The sequence below is a fragment of the Rhinichthys klamathensis genome, unplaced genomic scaffold (genome assembly GCF_029890125.1).
Source record: "Rhinichthys klamathensis goyatoka isolate OS25496 unplaced genomic scaffold, OSU_Roscu_1.1 h1tg000802l_1, whole genome shotgun sequence".
Classification (NCBI taxonomy): domain Eukaryota; kingdom Metazoa; phylum Chordata; class Actinopteri; order Cypriniformes; family Leuciscidae; genus Rhinichthys; species Rhinichthys klamathensis.
Genome location: NW_026607194.1, coordinates 366,836 through 386,211, shown reverse-complemented (window position 1 = coordinate 386,211; position 19,376 = coordinate 366,836). Strand labels below are relative to the sequence as shown.

The following is a 19,376-nucleotide window of genomic DNA, read 5'->3' as shown; positions in this document are numbered from 1 at the left end:
ACTCTAACGCTCACTCCAACGCTCACTCCCACTCACTCTAACGCTCACTCACACTCACTCTAACCCTCACTCACACTCACTCCAACGCTCTCTCACACTCACTCTAACGCTCTCTCACACTCACTCTAACGCTCACTCACTCTAACGCTCACTCCAACGCTCACTCCCACTCACTCTAACGCTCACTCACACTCACTCTAACGCTCACTCACACTCACTCCAACGCTCACTCACACTCACTCTAACCCTCACTCCAACGCTCACTCACTCTAACGCTCACTCAGACTCACTCACTCTAACGCTCACTCACACTCACTCTAACGCTCTCTCACACTCACTCTAACGCTCACTCACACTCACTCTAACGCTCACTCACACTCACTCTAACCCTCACTCACTCACTCTAACGCTCACTCACACTCACTAACGCTCACTCACACTCACTCTAACGCTCACTCACACTCACTCCAACGCTCACTCACACTCACTCTAACCCTCACTCCAACGCTCACTCACTCTAACGCTCACTCACACTCACTCTAACCCTCACTCACACTCACTAACGCTCACTCACACTCACTCTAACGCTCACTCACACTCACTCTAACCCTCACTCCAACACTCTCTAACGCTCACTCTAACCCTCACTCACACTCACTCCAACGCTCACTCACACTCACTCTAACGCTCACTCACACTCACTCTAACCCTCACTCCAACACTCTCTAACGCTCTCTCACACTCACTCTAACGCTCACTCACACTCACTCTAACGCTCACTCACACTCACTCTAACGCTCTCTCACACTCTAACGCTCTCTCACACTCACTCTAACGCTCTCTCACACTCACTCTAACGCTCACTCACACTCACTCTAACGCTCACTCACACTCACTCTAACGCTCTCTCACACTCACTCTAACGCTCACTCACACTCACTCACACTCACTCTAACGCTCTCTCACACTCATTCTAACGCTCACTCACACTCTCACGCTCTCTCACACTCTAACGCTCTCTCACACTCACTCTAACGCTCTCTCACACTCACTCTAACGCTCTCTCACACTCACTCTAACGCTCTCTCACACTCACTCTAACGCTCACTCACACTCACTCTAACGCTCACTCACACTCACTCTAACGCTCACTCACACTCACTCACGCTCTCTCACACTCTAACGCTCTCTCACACTCACTCTAACGCTCTCTCACACTCACTATAACGCTCACTCACACTCACTATAACGCTCTCTCACACTCACTCTAACGCTCACTCACACTCACTCTAATGCTCTCTCACACTCACTCTAACGCTCACTCACACTCACTCTAACGCTCACTCACACTAACGCTCTCACTCTAACGCTCTCTCACACTCACTCTAACGCTCACTCACACTCACTCTAATGCTCTCTCACACTCACTCTAACGCTCACTCACACTAACGCTCTCACTCTAACGCTCTCTCACACTCACTCTAACGCTCACTCACACTCACTCTAATGCTCTCTCACACTCACTCTAACGCTCACTCACACTCACACTAACGCTCTCACTCTAATGCTCTCTCACACTCACTCTAACGCTCACTCACTCTAACGCTCACTCACACTCACACTAACGCTCTCACTCTAACGCTCTCTCACACTCACTCTAACGCTCTCTCACACTCACTCTAACGCTCACTCACACTCACTATAACGCTCTCTCACACTCACTCTAACGCTCACTCACACTCACTCACACTCACTCTAACGCTCTCTCACACTCACTCTAACGCTCACTCACACTCACTCTAACCCTCACTCCAACGCTCACTCACACTCACTCTAACGCTCACTCACACTCACTCACACTCACTCTAACGCTCTCTCACACTCACTCTAACGCTCACTCACACTCACTCTAACCCTCACTCCAACGCTCACTCACACTCACTCTAACCCTCACTCCAACGCTCACTCACACTCACTCTAACGCTCTCTCACACTCACTCTATCTCACACTCACTCTAACGCTCACTCACACTCACTCTAATGCTCTCTCACACTCACTCTAACGCTCACTCACACTCACACTAACGCTCTCACTCTAATGCTCTCTCACACTCACTCTAACGCTCACTCACTCTAACGCTCACTCACACTCACACTAACGCTCTCACTCTAACGCTCTCTCACACTCACTCTAACGCTCTCTCACACTCACTCTAACGCTCACTCACACTCACTATAACGCTCTCTCACACTCACTCTAACGCTCACTCACACTCACTCTAACCCTCACTCCAACGCTCACTCACACTCACTCTAACGCTCACTCACACTCACTCACACTCACTCTAACGCTCTCTCACACTCACTCTAACGCTCACTCACACTCACTCTAACCCTCACTCCAACGCTCACTCACACTCACTCTAACGCTCACTCACACTCACTCTAACCCTCACTCCAACGCTCACTCACACTCACTCCAACGCTCTCTCACACTCACTCTAACGCTCACTCCAACGCTCACTCCAACGCTCACTCCAACGCTCACTCACACTCACTCTAACGCTCACTCACACTCACTCTAACCCTCACTCCAACGCTCACTCACACTCACTCTAACGCTCTCTCACACTCACTCCAACGCTCACTCCAACGCTCACTCCAACGCTCACTCCAACGCTCACTCCAACGCTCACTCCAACGCTCACTCCAACGCTCACTCCAACGCTCACTCCAACGCTCACTCCAACGCTCACTCCAACGCTCACTCCAACGCTCACTCCAACGCTCACTCCAACGCTCACTCCAACGCTCACTCCAACGCTCACTCCAAGCTCACTCCAACGCTCACTCACACTCACTCTAACCCTCACTCCAACGCTCACTCCAACGCTCACTCACACTCACTCTAACGCTCACTCACACTCACTCTAACCCTCACTCCAACGCTCACTCACACTCACTCCAACGCTCACTCACACTCACTCTAACGCTCTCTCACACTCACTCTAACGCTCACTCCAACACTCATTCACACTCACTCTAACGCTCACTCACACTCACTCTAACCCTCACTCCAACGCTCACTCACACTCACTCTAACCCTCACTCCAACGCTCACTCACACTCACTCTAACGCTCACTCACACTCACTCTAACCCTCACTCCAACGCTCACTCACACTCACTCTAACGCTCACTCACACTCACTCTAACCCTCACTCCAACCCTCACTCCAACGCTCACTCACACTCACTCTAACGCTCACTCCAACGCTCACTCACACTCACTCTAACGCTCACTCACACTCACTCTAACCCTCACTCCAACGCTCACTCACACTCACTCTAACGCTCACTCACACTCACTCTAACCCTCACTCCAACCCTCACTCCAACGCTCACTCACACTCACTCTAACGCTCACTCACACTCACTCTAACGCTCACTCCAACGCTCACTCACACTCACTCTAACGCTCACTCACACTCACTCTAACCCTCACTCCAACGCTCACTCACACTCACTCTAACGCTCACTCACACTCACTCTAACCCTCACTCCAACGCTCACTCACACTCACTCTAACCCTCACTCCAACGCTCACTCACTCTAACGCTCACTCAGACTCACTCTAACGCTCTCTCACACTCACTCTAACGCTCACTCACACTCACTCTAACCCTCACTCCAACGCTCACTCACACTCACTCTAACCCTCACTCCAACGCTCACTCACACGCACTCTAACGCTCACTCACACTCACTCTAACGCTCACTCACACTCACTCTAACCCTCACTCCAACGCTCACTCACACTCACTCTAACCCTCACTCACACTCACTCTAACCCTCACTCCAACACTCTCGAACGCTCACTCTAACCCTCACTCCAACGCTCACTCACTCTAACGCTCACTCACACTCACTCTAACCCTCACTCACACTCACTCTAACCCTCACTCCAACACTCTCTAACGCTCACTCCAACGCTCACTCACTCCAACGCTCACTCACTCCAACGCTCACTCACTCCAACGCTCACTCACTCCAACGCTCACTCACTCCAACGCTCACTCACTCCAACGCTCACTCACTCCAACGCTCACTCACACTCACTCCAACGCTCACTCACACTCACTCTAACCCTCACTCACACTCACTCTAACCCTCACTCACACTCACTCTAACCCTCACTCCAACACTCTCGAAACGCTCACTCTAACCCTCACTCCAACGCTCACTCACTCCAACGCTCACTCACTCTAACCCTCACTCACACTCACTCTAACGCTCACTCACACTCACTCTAACCCTCACTCCAACACTCTCTAACGCTCACTCTAACCCTCACTCCAACGCTCGCTCACACTCACTCTAACGCTCGCTCACACTCACTCTAACGCTCGCTCACACTCTCTCTAACCCTCACTCCAACGCTCACTCACACTCACTCTCACGCTCACTCACACTCACTCTCACGCTCACTCACTCTAACGCTCACTCACACTCACTCTAACGCTCGCTCACACTCACTCCAACGCTCTCTCACACTCACTCTAACGCTCTCTCACACTCACTCTAACGCTCACTCACTCTAACGCTCACTCCAACGCTCACTCCCACTCACTCTAACGCTCACTCACACTCACTCTAACCCTCACTCCAACGCTCACTCACTCTAACGCTCACTCAGACTCACTCACTCTAACGCTCACTCACACTCACTCTAACGCTCTCTCACACTCACTCTAACGCTCACTCACACTCACTCTAACGCTCACTCACACTCACTCTAACGCTCACTCACTCTAACGCTCACTCACTCTAACGCTCACTCAGACTCACTCACTCTAACGCTCACTCACTCACTCTAACGCTCACTCACACTCACTCTAACGCTCACTCACACTCACTCTAACGCTCACTCACTCTAACGCTCACTCAGACTCACTCACTCTAACGCTCACTCACTCACTCTAACGCTCACTCACTCTAACGCTCACTCACACTCATTCTAATCCTCACTCCCACTCACTCTAACCCTCACTCTAACGCTCACTCACTCACTCTAACGCTCACTCACACTCACTAACGCTCACTCACACTCACTCTAACGCTCACTCACACTCACTCCAACGCTCACTCACACTCACTCTAACCCTCACTCCAACGCTCACTCACTCTAACGCTCACTCACACTCACTCTAACCCTCACTCACACTCACTAACGCTCACTCACACTCACTCTAACGCTCACTCACACTCACTCTAACCCTCACTCCAACACTCTCTAACGCTCACTCTAACCCTCACTCACTCCAACGCTCACTCACACTCACTCTAACCCTCACTCACACTCACTCTAACGCTCACTCACACTCACTCTAACCCTCACTCACTCCAACGCTCACTCACACTCACTCTAACCCTCACTCACACTCACTCTAACCCTCACTCCAACACTCTCTAACGCTCACTCTAACCCTCACTCCAACGCTCACTCACACTCACTCTAACCCTCACTCCAACACTCACTCTAACGCTCGCTCACACTCACTCTAACCCTCACTCACACTCACTCTAACCCTCACTCCAACGCTCGCTCACACTCACTCCAACGCTCTCTCACACTCACTCACTCGCTCACTCAGACTCACTCTAACCCTCACTCCAACGCTCGCTCACACTCACTCCAACGCTCTCTAACGCTCACTCACTCTAACGCTCACTCAGACTCACTCACTCTAACGCTCACTCACACTCACTCTAACGCTCTCTCACACTCACTCTAACCCTCACTCCAACGCTCGCTCACACTCACTCCAACGCTCTCTCACACTCACTCACTCGCTCACTCACACTCACTCTAACCCTCACTCCAACGCTCGCTCACACTCACTCCAACGCTCTCTAACGCTCACTCACTCTAACGCTCACTCAGACTCACTCACTCTAACGCTCACTCACACTCACTCTAACGCTCTCTCACACTCACTCTAACGCTCACTCACACTCACTCTAACGCTCACTCACACTCACTCTAACGCTCACTCACACTCACTCTAACGCTCACTCACTCTAACGCTCACTCAGACTCACTCACTCTAACGCTCACTCACTCACTCTAACGCTCTCTCACACTCACTCTAACGCTCACTCACACTCACTCTAACGCTCACTCACACTCACTCTAACGCTCACTCACACTCACTCTAACGCTCACTCACTCTAACGCTCACTCAGACTCACTCACTCTAACGCTCACTCACTCACTCTAACGCTCACTCACTCTAACGCTCACTCACACTCATTCTAATCCTCACTCCCACTCACTCTAACCCTCACTCTAACGCTCACTCACTCACTCTAACGCTCACTCACACTCACTAACGCTCACTCACACTCACTCTAACGCTCACTCACACTCACTCCAACGCTCACTCACACTCACTCCAACGCTCACTCACACTCACTCTAACCCTCACTCCAACGCTCACTCACTCTAACGCTCACTCACACTCACTCTAACCCTCACTCACACTCACTAACGCTCACTCACACTCACTCTAACGCTCACTCACACTCACTCTAACCCTCACTCCAACACTCTCTAACGCTCACTCTAACCCTCACTCACTCCAACGCTCACTCACACTCACTCTAACCCTCACTCACACTCACTCTAACGCTCACTCACACTCACTCTAACCCTCACTCCAACGCTCGCTCACACTCACTCCAACGCTCTCTAACGCTCACTCACTCTAACGCTCACTCAGACTCACTCACTCTAACGCTCACTCACACTCACTCTAACGCTCTCTCACACTCACTCTAACCCTCACTCCAACGCTCGCTCACACTCACTCCAACGCTCTCTCACACTCACTCACTCGCTCACTCACACTCACTCTAACCCTCACTCCAACGCTCGCTCACACTCACTCCAACGCTCTCTAACGCTCACTCACTCTAACGCTCACTCAGACTCACTCACTCTAACGCTCACTCACACTCACTCTAACGCTCTCTCACACTCACTCTAACGCTCACTCACACTCACTCTAACGCTCACTCACACTCACTCTAACGCTCACTCACACTCACTCTAACGCTCACTCACTCTAACGCTCACTCAGACTCACTCACTCTAACGCTCACTCACTCACTCTAACGCTCTCTCACACTCACTCTAACGCTCACTCACACTCACTCTAACGCTCACTCACACTCACTCTAACGCTCACTCACACTCACTCTAACGCTCACTCACTCTAACGCTCACTCAGACTCACTCACTCTAACGCTCACTCACTCACTCTAACGCTCACTCACTCTAACGCTCACTCACACTCATTCTAATCCTCACTCCCACTCACTCTAACCCTCACTCTAACGCTCACTCACTCACTCTAACGCTCACTCACACTCACTAACGCTCACTCACACTCACTCTAACGCTCACTCACACTCACTCCAACGCTCACTCACACTCACTCCAACGCTCACTCACACTCACTCTAACCCTCACTCCAACGCTCACTCACTCTAACGCTCACTCACACTCACTCTAACCCTCACTCACACTCACTAACGCTCACTCACACTCACTCTAACGCTCACTCACACTCACTCTAACCCTCACTCCAACACTCTCTAACGCTCACTCTAACCCTCACTCACTCCAACGCTCACTCACACTCACTCTAACCCTCACTCACACTCACTCTAACGCTCACTCACACTCACTCTAACCCTCACTCCAACGCTCGCTCACACTCACTCCAACGCTCTCTAACGCTCACTCACTCTAACGCTCACTCAGACTCACTCACTCTAACGCTCACTCACACTCACTCTAACGCTCTCTCACACTCACTCTAACCCTCACTCCAACGCTCGCTCACACTCACTCCAACGCTCTCTCACACTCACTCACTCGCTCACTCACACTCACTCTAACCCTCACTCCAACGCTCGCTCACACTCACTCCAACGCTCTCTAACGCTCACTCACTCTAACGCTCACTCAGACTCACTCACTCTAACGCTCACTCACACTCACTCTAACGCTCTCTCACACTCACTCTAACGCTCACTCACACTCACTCTAACGCTCACTCACACTCACTCTAACGCTCACTCACACTCACTCTAACGCTCACTCACTCTAACGCTCACTCAGACTCACTCACTCTAACGCTCACTCACTCACTCTAACGCTCTCTCACACTCACTCTAACGCTCACTCACACTCACTCTAACGCTCACTCACACTCACTCTAACGCTCACTCACACTCACTCTAACGCTCACTCACTCTAACGCTCACTCAGACTCACTCACTCTAACGCTCACTCACTCACTCTAACGCTCACTCACTCTAACGCTCACTCACACTCATTCTAATCCTCACTCCCACTCACTCTAACCCTCACTCTAACGCTCACTCACTCACTCTAACGCTCACTCACACTCACTAACGCTCACTCACACTCACTCTAACGCTCACTCACACTCACTCCAACGCTCACTCACACTCACTCCAACGCTCACTCACACTCACTCTAACCCTCACTCCAACGCTCACTCACTCTAACGCTCACTCACACTCACTCTAACCCTCACTCACACTCACTAACGCTCACTCACACTCACTCTAACGCTCACTCACACTCACTCTAACCCTCACTCCAACACTCTCTAACGCTCACTCTAACCCTCACTCACTCCAACGCTCACTCACACTCACTCTAACCCTCACTCACACTCACTCTAACGCTCACTCACACTCACTCTAACGCTGACTCACACTCACTCTAACCCTCACTCCAACACTCTCTAACGCTCACTCTAACCCTCACTCCAACGCTCACTCACACTCACTCTAACCCTCACTCCAACACTCACTCTAACGCTCGCTCACACTCACTCTAACCCTCACTCCAACACTCACTCTAACCCTCACTCACACTCACTCTAACCCTCACTCCAACGCTCACTCACACTCACTCTAACCCTCACTCCAACACTCACTCTAACGCTCACTCACACTCACTCTAACCCTCACTCCAACACTCACTCTAACCCTCACTCACACTCACTCTAACCCTCACTCCAACGCTCGCTCACACTCACTCCAACGCTCTCTCACACTCACTCACTCGCTCACTCGCTCTAACGCTCGCTCGCTCGCTCGCTCTAACGCTCACTCACACACAGGCTCACACTCACTCTAACGCTCACTCACACACAGGCTCACACTCACTCTAACGCTCACTCACACTCACTCTAACGACTCACGTAGATGCTGGGAGTGGGAGGATTGAGCTTGTCTTTATCCAGAGGAGGAGCAGGTGGAGGAGGGAGGCGAGGAGGAGGGCATTTGTTCAACAGGATTCGGCTGCTTGACACACCGTTCTTTCCAAGATTTCTGAAAATATTAATAATATTAGATAAAGTTATTTCTGCAGAATACAACAAATCAAAATGAATCATAACTGAAAGTTTGGTCAAACTCTCAACACCCTCAGAATCTCACTGTGGTCAGAATTAGTTTTGTGTGACATCATTCAAGCGCTTCAAAACAGTGCATATTTCTGTCTGTGCATACAACAATCTCAAAGTCTGATCCGCTTTCCCGTTACCCAGGTGTAATTGAGTTTTCCAAATACTTAGTGCTGTAGATGTACTTGTTTGAGATCAACCCCCTGGCGCCTGTGGAGCACTTTTATGATGGACAGATGCACTTTTATGATGGACAGATGCACTTATGATGGACAGATGCACTTTTATGATGGACAGATGCACTTTTATGATGGACAGATGCACTTTTATGATGGACAGATGCACTTTTATGATGGATGGATAGATGCACTTTTATGATGGATGGAGAGATGCACTTTTATGATGGATGGACAGACGCACTTTTATGATGGATGGATAGATGCACTTTTATGATGGATGGATAGATGCACTTTTATGATGGATGGACAGACGCACTTTTATGATGGATGGATAGATGCACTTTTATGATGGATGGATGCACTTTTATGATGGATGGATGCACTTTTATGATGGATGGAGAGATGCACTTTTATGATGGACAGATGCACTTTTATCATGGATAGATGGACTTTTATGATGGATAGATGGACTTTTATGATGGATGGATGCACTTTTATGATGGATGGATGCACTCTTATGATGGATGGATGCACTTATGATGATGGATGCACTTATGATGATGAATGCACTTTTATGATGGATAGATGGACTTTTATCATGGATAGATGGACTTTTATCATGGATAGATGGACTTTTATGATGGATAGATGGACTTTTATGATGGATAGATGGACTTTTATGATGGATGGATGCACTTTTATGATGGATGGATGCACTTTTATGATGATGGATGCACTTTTATCATGGATAGATGGACTTTTATCATGGATAGATGGACTTTTATCATGGATAGATGGACTTTTATGATGGATAGATGGACTTTTATCATGGATAGATGGACTTTTATCATGGATAGATGGACTTTTATCATGGATAGATGGACTTTTATCATGGATAGATGGACTTTTATGATGGATAGATGGACTTTTATCATGGATAGATGGACTTTTATCATGGATAGATGGACTTTTATCATGGATAGATGGACTTTTATGATGGATAGATGGACTTTTATGATGGATAGATGGACTTTTATGATGGATGGATGCACTTTTATGATGGATGGATGCACTTTTATGATGATGGATGCACTTTTATCATGGATAGATGGACTTTTATCATGGATAGATGGACTTTTATCATGGATAGATGGACTTTTATCATGGATAGATGGACTTTTATGATGGATAGATGGACTTTTATGATGGATGGATGCACTTTTATGATGATGGATGCACTTTTATCATGGATAGATGGACTTTTATCATGGATAGATGGACTTTTATCATGGATAGATGGACTTTTATGATGGATAGATGGACTTTTATGATGGATTGATGCACTTTTATGATGGATGGATGCACTTTTATGATGGATGGAGAGATGCACTTTTATGATGGACAGATGCACTTTTATGATGGATAGATGGACTTTTATCATGGATAGATGGACTTTTATGATGGATAGATGGACTTTTATGATGGATGGATGCACTTTTATGATGGATGGATGCACTTTTATGATGATGGATGCACTTTTATGATGGATAGATGCACTTTTATGATGGATAGATGCACTTTTATCATGGATAGATGGACTTTTATGATGGATAGATGCACTTTTATCATGGATAGATGGACTTTTATCATGGATAGATGGACTTTTATGGACTTCAAAACAGAAACGGTCATTCACGGCCATTATAAAGCTTGGAAGAGCCAGGACATTTTTTAATATAACTCTAGATTGTATTCGTCTGAAAGAAGAATGTCATATACACCTAGGATGGCTTGAGGGCGAGTAAATCATGGGCTAATTTTCATTTTTGGGTGAACTATCTCTTTAAGAATTAATTTGACCAATGAGCAGTTAGTCAAGGGGTAATCAGATATACTTTTCGGATTCTTATTAGACAAGTCTGCCTGACTAGTTATGATCAGTTTAAAGATAAAAACGAGATGTACCTGCAGGCCTTGAGGACGTCAGCGGATGTGGGGTAAATGGAGACGGTGGAGGACGAGAGCGTGGGTCTGTGAGGTGCTTTAGCGCACAGCTCCGGCGGCTCTAGCTTTAGCGGCTCCAGCTTCACTGGGCTTCGAGAGTCTTCCGAACACGCTCCTCCTCCACTTCCGTTAACGGTGACGGTGGAGCCGGGCTTGTTAAGGCTGGCCGAGGGCTCCACGGGTGACGGTGATGATGCGGACAGGGCGGAGGCGGGCGAGGAGGCGGTGGAGCTGCCCGGAGCCGTTAGCGTGGAGCCGGGGTGAACGTGGTTTAGCCGCGAGTTAACGGCGGGAATCTCCTTCCCCCCGAGCTGCGGATCGTGTGCCGGAGAGCCGGGCCTAGACCTGGAACCGGGACTGTGGTGCTGGGTGGCAGTGGAGCCGTTGCTCTCTTTGGTCGGGCCGGTGCCGTGGGGAACACCTGAGGTAGCCGTTAGCCATGAGGAAGAGGACGAGGACGAGGAGGACTGGTGATTGACAGCCGGCTCCGAGGGAGTCGTAGAGGAATGTCCAACCTGATTGTGAGGGCCACCGTCGGCTGAACCACTGGAAGAGAGAGTCCGGTCTCCATTAGGACCCGCCCAATGCGAACCTGGACCCTTCTGAAGCCCCTAAACCAGGAGAAGAGTCAAAAGAACAAGCATGAACGAGCCGAGAAACTGTATAAGCGCTGGTTTCAGTGGGTTTGAGAGTCAGGAAGAGAATGCTCTCGATGAAGGAACGCACTCAACACAAAGTGTGTAAAAATGAGATGCATAAAATGTTTTGCTTATGATCCTCCCATGATGTAGAAAGTTTAGCTGGGTATCAGAATTCATGCGTCATATGATAACAGGTTCAAAATGTGTGTTTAAAAAAAAAAAAAAATTTCATTTTTTTTTTTAGATATTAAGAGTTCCCTTTCATAGGTGTCTCAACACTGCGAATATTGCTATGGGAACACCTTTGGTGTGGACGAATGTCTGAAGCCCTTATACCATCACGCCAATTTGAGTAGCCAATGGCGCTTAGAACCACCCCAAGAATACGTATGCTTCATATTAGTGTGCTGCGCGCTATTTCCCCAGAAGGGGATTTTCTGTTACCCGTAGGAAAGCGTGTTTATGGTGTTCTTTGCTATAATTGAGAGCAGTTTTACCACTCCTCTCAAGCGGACATAAGATTCAAGAAATGCATCGAGCCGTGTGAGAGGTTCATCGCAGGACGAAACACTCATGACAGGTGCGTGCAATGTCTGGGTCTTGAACACGCCCAGGCGGCACTTAACAGCCTATCTGACGGTCGTCACTGGGATAGCCTGCGTTTGAAAGTTTTGCTCTCTAGACCCGCTTTCTGAGGAGAGAAGGCCTCACGTCTATCCCCACCTCTCCGTTTCTGCGGTCGCCGAGGCGAGACGAATGCTTGCGGTGACGATGATGAGCCCGAGCGCATGGAGCGAGCAGACGCAATATTCGCCCTTTCTCTCTCTCTCTCTGAAGCATACGTGACGTATTCTTAGGGTGGCACTAAGCGCTATATTGGCCAATCAAATTGGTGTGATGGTATAAGGGCTTCAGACATTCGTCCACACCAAAGGTGTTCCCATAGTGGTATTCTCAGTGTTTGCAGTACATGCGTAACCAAGACGTTCTGTTGATGTTGCACATTGAGGAAAACAGTAGCACAGACCAGATGCCGATAAGAGCTGGCATGATTAAACTGCTTCTGCACATAGGAAGATGAGTGCAAAAAAGTGCTGCACGGGGTGTAAAAATCCGTATCCCGGTGCTCGAGTTTATTTCATTATGGCTTTAGGCAATTAAAACACAGTTTTCAAATGCTTCTGCACAGAGTTCAGATAATGTAGTGAGTTTGTCATCTGAAAATATTTTTGGATAAATATGTAAATGGGGAGGATCAAGACCACGGGTTTCATCTGTGATGCTCCAGAAGCGGTTTGGCTTCAGGCTAGAGTGAGAAGCGCAGTGCTCAGACCTGAGTGGCGTTGAGGTTCTGGCTCCTCCACGGGTCTCCTGGGCTCCTGCAGTGGTGAGGTAGTGCGTTGGGGTGCAGGTAAGGCACGTCTCCGTTCGCTCTGCTCCCCGGCGTGTGATTATTGCCGACTGCAGGGGGTTGTGGGCCGGAGCGGGAGCCGGGACTGGGACTGGGAGGCAGCGGCCCGTTGGACAGTGGATGAGCGATGCAGGACGGGCGGGGAACCGGGCCTCGGGGACCAGGGTGAGCAGGCAGTGAGGAGACGCCCGAGGGCCCGTTGGGGAGAGAGGGTCGGATCGGGCCCGAGGAGTTCTGCCTCATCTGTAGGGAAAGGACACAATCGACTCTAAATATTAAGCAAGTCAAACAAACGCCTATTACAATCTAAAGGCCCGTGCACACCGGGACGATTATCACGCGATTATCAAACGCCACAGCGACTACAGCAATCTCGATAAGAGGGAGTTGTTGTGGAGAGGAATTGCAGATCAATTAGGATTCAGGGAGTGAATTTGCACGTTCACTCGGTGCATCGCCAGTGAAAATCGCTTGGTATGAACACACAGACGCACCAAAAACATCTCGAAAAACGCTGGCGATAAGCGCGCGCGATAATCATCGGTGTCCACAAGGCTTAAAGCTGCTTTTCCACCGTCGCGCCAGACCGGTCCATCCCGTGCCGATCCGGCCCAGCCGGTGCGGATATGGCTTCATTTTCACTGTGGTTTGATAACGGAGCTATGGAATGTTATACAGTCGTCAACATTTGAAGTGGATCAAAACCTTTCGTCAAAGTTACACATGAATTTTAAACAATACCCGTTCTTATCTTAGGACAACTTCGATTAACTTTTTGATCCACTACAAATGTTGAGCACTGTACGAATGCATCATGCAAGAGTTTACAGATGATATGAGATGTAATATAGATGATCAAATATTTCTTTTAATTTTACAGAGAAACATGTCTCCACACGCACTCCACCGGGTTCAGAACGGTGTGTAACCGAGTAAACAAACTCAAGTGGAAATTTACTGAAACCGTTCCGTGCCGTTCTTAGAAGAGTTCGACCCGACGGTGGAAGAGCGGCTAAAGTGTCACAACAGTCTTAAAGTCCCCCTGTAGTCAATCATTTTATCCCTTAAAACTCATCTTTGATCACCAAAATTACACATTTAAGAATTTTTTCCTTTTAAAAAAAGTTTTCATGCCTTAAAATATCTTGAATGTAACTCGACACCCTTGCCTCATTTAGTATGCGCGGTTATATGAATATGCAAATGAGCCCTGCCTCCACTCACTCACTCAGCTCAGAGATCCACTGGTTGACGATCACACGTTGATCTGATTGGTTACAAGGTCGTTTGTGACGTCAGAAACACCAGCGATTTCAAACCGTGTTTTTGAGACGGTCTTTGGTTCACTGCAGTTTTAAGGAGGAAATACTCAGCAATGCTGTCGACTTATGAACTTACACATGGTTTGTCTTAAAGCATATTAATAACACCACACAGACACATAAACAACATTGGATTTTCACCACAGGGGGACTTTAAGAGGAAAACACATCTCAGCCACAGAAAACCATGAGCTGGAAGATTTCAGGGCGCGATTCCCGGAACATGCGGGTTTCCTTCAGAAGGTTTTCCTGAGCGCTGTTGTGACGCACCTGTTGCTGGTTGTGACGCACCTGTTGCTGGTGCAGGTGCATGGCTGACAGCTGAGCCTCCAACTGATCCAACATCTGCATCTGAACAGGCTTCAGACTCGCACGGTTGGCTCGCAACTGTTCCAGCAACTGAGAGGAAGAGACATTCAGTGAACGGCTGAGTAAGAGAAGCACAGGCATTCATCAGTGTTCCTCTTGAAACGGATCAATAATAGTCAGGGACGTCACATCTGAAATCAACAGCATGGAAGTTCTTCAGTGAGAAGCAGCTCACAGGAACAAACCACCGTCTAAACCAGTGGAGCCCAATCCTGTTCCCAGTCCAGATCTAATCACACGCCTGAAGCAGCCAATCCAGGCCTCGGGATCCCTGGAAGCGCCCGGGCAGGAGCAGGATTGGACACGCCTGGTCTAAACCAACGTGATGTTACCCAAGGGGTGAAAACTAAATTAAAACTTTTTATGACTTTTGGCCGGTCATTTACACATTAACGGTGTTTCGGGGGCCTGAAAACCCAAACATTTGAAAAGGTTTTTATTTTATTTTTTATAAATGATAGCGTATCGTCTCTGTGGAGACTGCAACAACGTGAATTTGTGAAAACAGTGATGTCATGCGCATGCGTATTACACGTTCAGTCTGTAGACGCGTAGTGTTTCTTTACAAAGTGACATCGCCACCTACTGGCCCGGCAGCAGAATACACGAGAACGGGGATCGTTGACATCGTTGTGGTCTGAAAACCAAACCGCATTTTTAGTATATTGTTGTCGTGTAAACGTGCCCTAAGAAAGTAAAAGCTGGTATGAAATGTAAATTAACACAGTTTATTTTCTACATGCATGTTATGTCATCCACACGTTTCATTTAAAAAAATGTTTTGAGCTTTTAATGTTTAATCAGACTGCTGTAACAGTGAAGAGTCAGATATATGCAGGATTCTCCAATCCCTTAGTGCAACTAAACTCCACTCACCCTCATCTGCGAGTGCCACGCCCACATCTCAACGTCCAATCAACCACCGATGCACAGAGCCAAGTCCCGCCTTACATTTTTTCTTCTTTGATAATCGTTATAATCGGATGTAGGTCACAAAACGGATGCACAATATTTCGGCCACCATATCGGTATCGGCCGATATATGATCATTTTTAATGTTATCGTTTTCGGCCCAATAAGAAAATTTGGCCGATATATAATGTATTATTTCCTTCAGCTGAAACACTGTTCAACATGATGGTTTTAAATTGCTTGAAATATGATTGGAATCACTTCAAAAAAGGAAAATACAGTGAAGTGCAACAAGTCTGTCATAAAGGCGACATAAAATTATAACGAAAACATTATAATTGTGTTTGGGTCATGGCCTTTAATGGTGAGACTTTTGTTTTTATAATCAGGCTCTCAGAAATCATATAAAAATTTGTATTTAGATTTATCGGCTAATATATCGGTTATCGGCTTTCAAATATAAAGAATTATCGGTTATCGGTATCAGCCAAAATGTTTATATCGGTGCATCCCTACAGAGGGAAAGACCGGCCGCTACTCCTGTTCCATCGCAGCGGGTCATCAGCACTCGACCGCAGGCGAGCTCAGCACTGAGGACACAGCGTTCAGCACACACACACACACACACACACACACACACACACACACACACACACACACACACACACACACACACACACACACACACACACACACACACACACACACACACACACACACACACACACACACACACACACACACACACACACACACACACACACACACACACACACACACACACACACACACACACACACACACTCACCTGCAGCTTCTGAGGAGACAGGTACCAGTTCGGAGTGGCTGGCGGAGCTGCACTGTTGGTCCAAGACTCGGAGGAGCTCTGAGGAACACAGGACAGATCTCACAGCGCTCGCACACACACTGGCAAACCCCAGGACTTCAAGCACTACTTTTTTTTTTTTTTTTCAAGGACTACAATCAGAGATCTCGCTTGTCAAACTATATCTTTCTTTATTATCTTTTAAATTCTATTTTTTTTAAAATAAATACATACAAATAAACTAATAAAACAAGATGGTACAAATAAAGTGCAGCGGATGCAGTGACTGTGGAAACTTTAACCACTGAAAGGACACTATGAGTAAGATATCGCTTTCCTTATTCAAACTGATTTATTCTCACATGAACATATAATTGACTTGAAGAATCAAAGCTGTATCATATACTTGGATATTTATAAGAGCAATATCAAGCTCATAGCCTCCATATCAACATCAAACGGACTGCAGCTTTAATTCTGTATGAAAAGATTGTTTTATAATTTTTTAAAAATATATTTCCTTTATATTGTCTTTGAGCTTTGAGCACCGTGTACGAACCCTGTAATTACCGCTGCCATTATATCAGAGTCACATGACCGGAAGAGCCGAGCACAAACCTTGGCAGGGCTGCTGGTCCTCTTCCTCTTGGCTGGACTGGACGGGTCGTCGGCCTGATCCAGCGGACTCACGTGGGCCGGCAGAGACTGAGCCGAGCCCTGAGCCGAGCCCGACGCCCCGGGTTTACACGCCTGAGGGAGACCACACACACGTCAGGACACACACACTCAACACGTCTGACAGTCTGAAACTCTGGATTCGCTCAGTCAACACATGTAAAGTCGTCGATCAACATTCCTCCCAGCAGGCAGAGCTCAGGAGAGGAGTGGAGCTGCGAGAGGGCCGCTGACAGCACAGAGGGAGCGAGTGACGATCCCGCTTCAGCCTGAGCCGTGTGACCTCTGGGCCAGCAGCATCGCTAAAGGGACAGCTCACACACAAACGGAAATTGGAAGAGCCAGGATTTTTTTAATATATAGCTCCGATTGCGTTCGTCTTACAGAAGAATGTCATATACACCTAGGATGAGCTGAGGGTGAGTAAATCATGGGGTATTTCCTCTTTGGGTGAACTATCCCTTTAAGGTCTTTCTGGAGGGTTATCTTGTCAGAATTGGATCAGATATAGATTCAGTCGCCACAAAGATAAAACGGTAAACAAATCCTTTCAAACCCTGTTTAATGAACCATATTGTTGCTGTTTTACAGTATCAGAAACACTAGGAGTGGTTTTGCCCAGAGCGGGTTTGGAATAACTGGACTGAAACTGCACTCGATAATACAGGATCGGGTCCAAACCTCCGAGCGCTGCACAGGTACGCCTCACTTCACGTGTGGCGACTCAAATTCTGTAATTAAGTGTTTGAGGATCTTCTGTTCCTCAGCGAGGGCCGCTTCTCTAAGTCACATTCTCGTTTATGTTTTGGGAAATAACTCAGAGCCACATCTTTTTACCAGTTCTAGGAGTGGCCATATTGACTCCAATGTGAAAACAAAAACAGAATTAATAAAACAAACAGGCGCTGAAGGTCCTGATATATAATTGTGCCCCCCCCCCCTCACCCACCCAAAACAACAACAGAGAAAAGATGCAAAACAAATAATATAAAACACTTATTATGAGGGAGTGCATCAGTATCAATGAGAGACAAAAACACGTCTCATTGTACTGTCATGAACACACACACGCACACACACACACACACACACACACACACACACACACACTCGACTATGAACTACTCCAGCCGGACTGCGTCAGTGTTTGTTGTGGAACTGCAACACTAGAGGAACAACGACTGCAGGACTAATGACTACATCACAGACACAGCTCTGGGTGAAAAACGGCACATATGGGGCTTTCGCACCGGATAGCTCTAGACCGTAATAAAGTGATTAGCGTGTGTTTGATGTCCAGTGTCGCTGAGCAGAAACGCATCATCATGTTCCTCTCGGTCTCCTCAGCTCCTCAGTGTAAAGGTTGAGAGCTCCATCTATCTCTGCTTTACATGTTCGTAGAGTTAGTTTCTGGAGTAAATATAAAGCCTATAATCTGTGTGCTTTTTAATAATGGCGGGCGCTGGTGTTTCACGAGCGTTCAGCCAATCAGCGAACACTAACGTCACTGTAGTTCCTCGAGCGCTGGGT

The 19,376-nt window shown here is 47.9% G+C and overlaps 1 protein-coding gene across 3 annotated transcripts in view; it reads right to left on the bottom strand.

Annotated features, from left to right (window-relative positions):
* Positions 1–19,376, bottom strand: part of kdm6al (lysine (K)-specific demethylase 6A, like) — a 69,200-nt gene that overhangs the window by 25,837 nt on the left and 23,987 nt on the right. For 2 of the 3 annotated variants that reach the window (XM_056243516.1, XM_056243517.1), the window contains 6 exons: positions 17,790–17,921; positions 17,154–17,231; positions 15,356–15,463; positions 13,665–13,985; positions 11,652–12,301; positions 9,304–9,433 (listed from right to left, as the gene is read on the bottom strand). In XM_056243516.1, the coding sequence (XP_056099491.1) occupies positions 9,304–9,433; positions 11,652–12,301; positions 13,665–13,985; positions 15,356–15,463; positions 17,154–17,231; positions 17,790–17,921 (1,419 nt within the window). Of the gene's footprint in view, positions 1–9,303; positions 9,434–11,651; positions 12,302–13,664; positions 13,986–15,334; positions 15,464–17,153; positions 17,232–17,789; positions 17,922–19,376 lie in introns of all 3 variants that reach the window. The other variant, XM_056243515.1, reaches the window with a different exon arrangement.